Consider the following 7,500-nt stretch of genomic DNA (forward strand, 5'->3'; position numbering starts at 1 on the left):
AAATTGCTTTTTAAGGATACTGTTGTGACTACAAAGTTCGTACGATTGGCGTCACTCCTGTTTTAAACGGTTCAAGTTACGAGAATGATTGACATTGAGACTTCTCCTTGTCCCTTGGTAGCGTGAGAGCGAAGTTGGTACTGAAGCCATGGATGAAAGGAGTCCACAAAAGACAAAGGAAATTCACCTTATTTATTGGAATAAAATGTTAGGGGTAAACAATTACGAACCTCGCCTTCCCGCCTTCTCACGGGAAAGGTGAGCACTAATTAACCTGCTGATTCAAAACGTTTGGATAGAAACTCGAGATTATGCAAGAGTTTTTTATTTTTCTTACACACACGTTGCAAACAAGTTGTGGAGAATTTTCGATTTTTTTTTCTTTAACGGATTCCAGCCACATTTGTTAGTCGTTCAGGCAAACGATTTCTTTTTCAGCGATGGTCTGAACAAATTCACACACGATTTTGTTGAGACATATTCCGCCAGTAAACTCGTTTCACAAACTCGTCACACGTCGTTGAAAGATTGCTTCTTTTTCGGGCGACGGTGGTTTGGTTTCACACTTCTCTCCGCTTGAGATTTTTTTGAATAATGGCGCGGTAAACCACATTCCTGCGTAGCGCATTTTCCTGTGAATGTTTTTGATTGGATGCCATTTGACAGTTAGAGATTTGGCAGCTGCCTTATGTATGCATATTAATTAGGGGGTCCTTTCACTCGCACCCTCCTCGTTCTCCCGCGGTTCTCCCTTTCCCCTTCGAACGCCTGCCACGCAGGTTAATTAGTGCTCACTTTCCCCATGTTTCTTCTTGATCTCCAGTGCGGCGAGATCTGGAAGGCGAGGTTCGTAGTTGCTTACCTTAATATTTTATTTTAATAAATAAGGTGATTCAGAATCCTTTTGTCTTTTACTTTAATTTTCTTTTGTGGGCTCCTTTCATCCATGGCTTCAGTAACAAATTCGCTCCCACGCCACCAAGGGACAAGGAGGAGTCTCAATGTCAATCACTCTCATAACTCAAGCCGTTCATAAAAGGAGTGACGCCAGTGGTACGAACTTTGTTGTCATAACAATATCTGTAAAACTCACTTTTGCAGTTTAAAGTGTGTAATATAACATTCAACTCTTTTAGCTGAAATAAAACAACTGGATGACCTTTCTTGTTCTTATTCCGGTTCCGGTTCCGATTCCGTTTCCGTACACATTAATCTCAACTACGTTCAAACAAACTAAAGAAGTTCACTTAAACATCTCACAAAACCGAGTTTTTTCTAAACTTCTCTAAATGGATGAGACGTTCACACTGAGCGAAAAATGTTCAAAAAAATGCGTGCTTTGCACGACGCATGCACTTCGTGATTGGAATGCACGTGCGAAATCTGGAAACTTCCTTTATGCTGCAACAAAGAATATGCTGATATGCCCAACTTGAACAAGGGCAAATAAAATTAGTGATTTATTTCCACAGAGCCGTTTTCTCTCTTTGTTTTCAAATGCGCTATGATATTCCTCTCCTCCGACTTTTTTACTGATATGTACAAAAAAATGCCCCTAATTAGATGCACATGGATTTCAATAATTATCACGAAGTGTCTCCTTGCTCTTCTCGCCAACTTCAACATCACTCGTGTCTCGGAATACACACAATTAACGTCACAAAGTGTCTCCCAAATACTGCTACTCAAGTAAGGCTAAACAGCTGTATTTACCCTAAGCTAAATATAACGCTTATCTTTACCTATGTTGGTGTTCCGAAACAAAGAAATGGCGGCCATGATGGTGTACCAAAGTAATCCTCCGGGAATTAAACTCTATTTTCATGCAAATACTTTCTTTTGTTTCAGTAATGCAATATGGCTGCTGGTTACGTGAGTGAAAACGCTTTAGGGTAAAGACTTGTTTCCATATCTCAAAGTGCCCTTGGACGTAAGGTGCCTGGGAATGAAATTAAATCACTGGAATCGGAATGCTAACAGTTAAGCCTAAATATTGTTTTAGGCCTAATTAGGCCTAAGGTTAGCATTTCTAAGGGGTTTGGGCTTTTTCAACAGTTCCATTATAACCTCAGTCTGCATTTTACACTGACCGATTCCAGTGATTTAATTTCATTCCCAGGCACCTCACGTCCAAGGGCACTTTGAGATATGGAAACAAGTCTTTACCCTATAATAGGTGGTTTACAATGAACCTCCAGAGACACAGATAACAATGCTGCAATGTACAATCGACCGTTCCCGAGTTGCTGCTTGTCTTGGTTTTGAAGTGAGTCTTTGGTGCTCAACTACTAAAAGGAAAATGAGTTTGATTGACATAAGAATACGCAACTCATTACTGTTTGAATAGTTGTGCACCAGGACTCGCTTTGAAACCGAGGCGTGTAGTAACTCAGAAATGGGCTATTGCTGGGAGACGAACAAAAGGAGCTAATGAGAGATCTTCTGTTTTCGTCTACCAACATGGCGGCGATGACGTCACGTGAAAACCACCAATAGGGGCATTTCACTGTTTTGTGAAAATTCGTTTACATTTGTCTTGCGGGCAAAAGAAAGGAGTTCCTTCTTTCTAAAAGGGTGAAAAATACCTGTTATGCAAAGCATCGAGCCTTAAGGCTCTGGCAAAGTCAGTGCTGACAAACTGGGTCCAGACGTCAAACTCAGGAAAACAGTGATCGACAAGTAGGTACTCGATCCATGAAGCAAAGCCTTCCTTCAGCCACAAGTGAGTCCACCATTCCTACAGCAAGCATCAATATGGGGAATCAGAGCAGATATGTCATACAACTGATAAACATCATACCCTTAGCGTCTCAAACAAGTCAGTGTTTTGACTGTTTGGAGGTTAAGATCCATATGGATTCAAAAATTGGTGAAATGAGATCATCAAGGTGAAAGTAGTCCTGCGAAAGACTGTTGTGTTGTTGGTGACACATAGCGATACTCACGATTACGTCACCTATTGTCATTAATGTGCCAACCACAGATCTCTTGTCTGTCGAAACAATGGATTCTTTTGTTCTGTGGTTGGCAAAATTCAACTAACTATAAATCACTTTCATAAATGACGACCACTTTTACTTTCTGTTGTATTTCTGTTAATTAGACCTACTGCCCTCATTTTGAAACAGACATTCTTTTGAAATTTTATATCGTCGCAGCGAGGCAAGAAAGGCTTATTAGCATTAATACAAAGTAATATTTTATTTGGCCGCCTCTACGAAAGAGGTCTATATTACCATTTTGAAGACCTTAGTGGAAGTCAGAAACTTGCAATAAATGTGTGCAGCACATAGAAAACAAAATTTCGGCGCGAAGAAGGTAAACTATGTTTGGTTTTGGTGGTAAGATTCATTTCATCAACTGAAAATACTTTTTGACTTCAGGTGCAAAATACATGTAAGCTGTGTCCTTGAAACTTTGCCACCTAGGTGACATCATTTTCGACGAAAGTGAGACGGGCATCAAATACAGAAACATAAAAATTAGAACACCACAAAAACTGACATTTTGTTGCCATTACATTGAGGTCATAAGAAAACACTGCGACTTCGTATTTTGGTCACCCCTTACCACTGTCACCTGAAAGGAAAAAAATAGAAAATGTTAGTCTAGAGCAAATAACAAAACGTTTTAAAAAACAGTGAAATAAAGGAGAAACAATGACAGTTATTTAACTGGCCAGAAGCGTTATAAGACAATCTCCATTTGAAAACGTGTGGCATTCACGTGTTAGCGTGGAAAACACAATGGTTCCCACAAAATAGGAATGGAGCAGCTCTGGGAGGCTGAGCGAACACTGAGAAGATATCAGAAATCGGGAAATGTAACGGAAATGCTTAATGAGCTCAGTTGGTGAACCTTACAGCAGAGAAGAGTGGATGCCCGCCTGACCTTGTTGTAAAGGATTACAAAGAACTTCGTCGCAGTTAACGCAGGCGACAAATTGCGTTCATCATCATACAAAAGCAGACACATATCCGAGCTCTCCTTCAGCGCCATTTCTACTTCTACCACATCCCAAAAACTGTTTTTCCCCAGAACTATAACCCAATTGGAACTCCGCGCCAGTTGATATTTTCAATTTGTTTACAAATCCTGTCAAGGTTAGTATAACCATGTGTCCAAAATCATCCACCCCAGTTTTGCAAATTACCCCCTCCACCCCCTCCCCCCCCCCCCTCTTCCTGACCTCACCCCTGGCAATATATATTTTTTTTGTGAGGGGTCTCCGTATCTGTAAAAAATGAGTAATAAAATTGGCACGGCATTGCTATGCTTTTTAGTTGTGGAAAAACGATACGCAAAACCAATAGACGTAATATGTTGAGGCACCAAGAATTAGCGACCGTTACATTGTAAAACTAGTGAGGCTGAGTTCATTATGAGCATGCGCACTTTAAAAATATAACCGTTAAATCAGTGTGCATGCTCGCAACTGATACTTCAGACTCAACTTGTCTTCGAATTTAACTTGACGTCGCTGACAGAGCCCTTTAAATTTGACCGCAATTCCGACTTTGCGATTGCGATTGCGATTGCGATTGCGATTGCGATTGCGATTGCAAGTCCAATTTCACGTCCATCAGAAGTTCTCCGTGTCGTTTCTTGCTTATCCGGTTATAAGAGTGCCTCAGTAGAAAACGGTTTAACAAGTGATCGTCTAAGAGCGTTTTAGAAGGTACCATTTTTTTTACGACTTTCGCATGTGACCAAATTAAGCCACAAATTTTGAAATACGCGCAGTCGCCGTGAGGTTTATTTTTGTAACCGTTGGCAAACATCTTTGTTTCAAGTTTCTGAGACTTTGCAGAAGAACTGGAAGTTGATGATTCATGGATTCCTTGTTAGAAAACAGTCGAAGTTCGTAATCCTTGGTGCCATGCAAAAGGACGAGGTTATGCTGCGTTACTGTTGCCTGTCATCCTCATGAAATGTTAGGGATTTTACAAGATCAGTTAAAAACTTACCAAATTTCCAAACCACATGTGAGCGAGTTCATGACCTAACCAAAAGATTTGACAAATGAAACACAAACGTGAATGACATACTGCAGAATATATGGAATTTTTATATATTTGGACTGTGGGAATTGAAATACATGAGAGATGGAGATCTCTCTCTCTCTCTCTCTTATCCTGCTCAAGCCTGGTTTATTATTTTTTACTTTTCAAGCTTTCTTTGCAACTGCTTAGCTTGCTAGTTGCAGGCAATGATCTCCATCTTTCATGTAAAAGACAAAAATATTACCACCAAACAAATCATTTAAAATTCACTAATTACTTGACTCTCATTGAATGAGGGCAGTGCAATTTTATACCAAATCGCCCAAATTGTTGCCTTTCGAGTTACTATGGCAACCAGTCGCCAGTCGCTTACGACCGAGACCACGCGAAAAATCTTAAACAAACACAAGAGTACTCAAACCTGGAGTAAAGTTTGTCATAGTCGAATAAAAATTTTTGCTAACTGAACGCAGTTTATTTACACAAATCTTTGCTTGAGAATGACCTAAAAAATATTGTTGAGTTTATTGTAAACAGAAAATCAAGACCAGTTGGGAATCACAAGATATTCCCAATTGTTCAAATGTTCTCGAGCTGCACTCGCCTATAGGCTCTTCGAACATCAATGGAAAATTGTACTTGAGATCGTGCGATTTCCTATACTTTTGATACACTCGACAAAACCACCAGATTCTGATGGGATGACAGGAGTACTGGCTCAAATTGTACTCCGTGGAGCCCTAAGGTTACCATGGTAACCACCTGAGTTAGATTGAGAACGGAAATATCAAAGGAAAAATAAAATGGCCGAAAGTAGTTTTGGTATTTTCGGCTTCCCTTGGTTTACCTTACTCACCGACAACTAAAGCAACATATTGTCTGGAAGCTGCTGAAGAATCCTTTGGGTCTATCAACAAGCAAGTTTCTCTGTAATGCATGGTGTGATGACAAAAATCAAGAGACAACTTAGTCCGATATTTCAATCACTGTAAAGGTATTAAAGCTCTTACTGAATTTATCTTAAGTGACATTTATTTAAAACAATATTTGATCCTCAGTCGTCAAGTACAGCTTCTGGCAATTTAGATTTTTGGCCTAGATTGCTAGAAGTAAAGAAAACATGAGAGAATGTTAGCATCGACAACGCTGGATTGTGACTTCGGGCACGAGTTCTGGAATTTTGATTACTGCGCATCCGTACTGCGCAGCCCGGCGTGCTCAACTCGTCTTGACAAGTTGGTCTGCGACGACTTTACATCGAAAAGTCGTAGCGGTAAGGACGAGTTTGTCAAATGGAAATTGCGTTTGATTTAGAACTGTTTCTTTTTGTTTAATCCTCAAGTGTTGGGGGGCTTTCGAGCCTGACAAGCAGCCTAAATGCCGATATTTTGCCAAAAAAATAGTGTGCATAGAATAAACTGGAATTCCTATTATACGCTTACCGAAATACGTATAGCATGACTTCGAGAACGAGTACAAGTTGTACTTGTTCTCGTACATTCTCTATTTATTCATCGAAACGACTCGGGTATACTCGGGAAAAAAAAGTGTTCCGAAGAGGAGTCGAACTAATGACCTCTTTACTGACCACAGAAGAAAATTCACCGTTCCAAGAGCCACCGGTCGAGAAAAGCCCCAGAAACAAAGTTGACAATGAATTTGGCATCTGCTCTTCCGATCTTGAAATATGTTAAAGCATGTGCTTTTGAAACAATGGTGGAAATTAGCACAACACGTACGCCTCACTGTAGAAGGCAGTTTTCCAATTGCGCAAAATTAAAAAATGCGATCTTCAGAGCTCGGAAAGACTTCAACTCCCTTTGACAACAAAAAGAGGAGTACAAACTATATCCCCGAACCTTCAGTCCGTTCTTTTGTTCTTGCACACTTTCAGCTTACTATTTAAAATAGTTGACCACTTAAGACCAAAAGAGATTTACTTGTACCTGTAAGTCACCAATCCCCAATTTTCCATAGCTCCTATTAAAGAGATATGAACAGAGGTAATCGTAGATTATCGAGTTTAATATGCTCATCAACATATTTTGGTGATACTTTTCCCTAAGAGGTGTGTCACCTCCATCTAGCAATGAGCCAACTTCATTCAAAATTGAAGAAAGTTTAAGCAAACTTGCGGAGAAATCCAAGCAGAGTTCTTCGGGATCAAACAAAATTTATCCAATCTTGGATAATTTTGGTTAATGACCCATTTTTTTACATTGGTCGCTCTCACGTGTCGTGGGCGACTTCTATTCCTGGACTCAGTTTCATACTCGGTATGAATTTGTAGCTTCACGACGCTCTCCTCCAAGAGGTTTCTTATTCCGTTTCCTTGATTTCCCCTCGCAGCTAGAAAGAATAACTAAACTCTTAAGTGGTTTAAAACCCACTATAAAAAGTTTGAACTTTAATGCCTGTCCAATGGCGGTACCGGGGAAACGACGTCTCATTGACGTCACAACGCGAATGCGTGAAAGATCACTGACAGTGGCTTTGT

General features: G+C 40.1%; 1 protein-coding gene across 1 annotated transcript in view; it reads right to left on the reverse strand.

Moving 5' to 3' along the window:
• LOC138049540 (puromycin-sensitive aminopeptidase-like) overlaps positions 1-7,500 on the reverse strand; it is a 34,739-nt gene that overhangs the window by 19,841 nt on the left and 7,398 nt on the right. The window contains exons 7-11 of the mRNA XM_068895862.1: positions 6,950-6,983; positions 5,860-5,930; positions 4,968-5,002; positions 3,571-3,579; positions 2,586-2,737 (exon numbers count right to left, since the gene is read on the reverse strand). Coding sequence (XP_068751963.1) covers positions 2,586-2,737; positions 3,571-3,579; positions 4,968-5,002; positions 5,860-5,930; positions 6,950-6,983 — 301 coding nt within the window. The remainder of the gene's footprint in view (positions 1-2,585; positions 2,738-3,570; positions 3,580-4,967; positions 5,003-5,859; positions 5,931-6,949; positions 6,984-7,500) is intronic.

This window comes from Montipora capricornis, chromosome 5, assembly GCF_036669925.1.
Source record: "Montipora capricornis isolate CH-2021 chromosome 5, ASM3666992v2, whole genome shotgun sequence".
NCBI lineage: Eukaryota > Metazoa > Cnidaria > Anthozoa > Scleractinia > Acroporidae > Montipora > Montipora capricornis.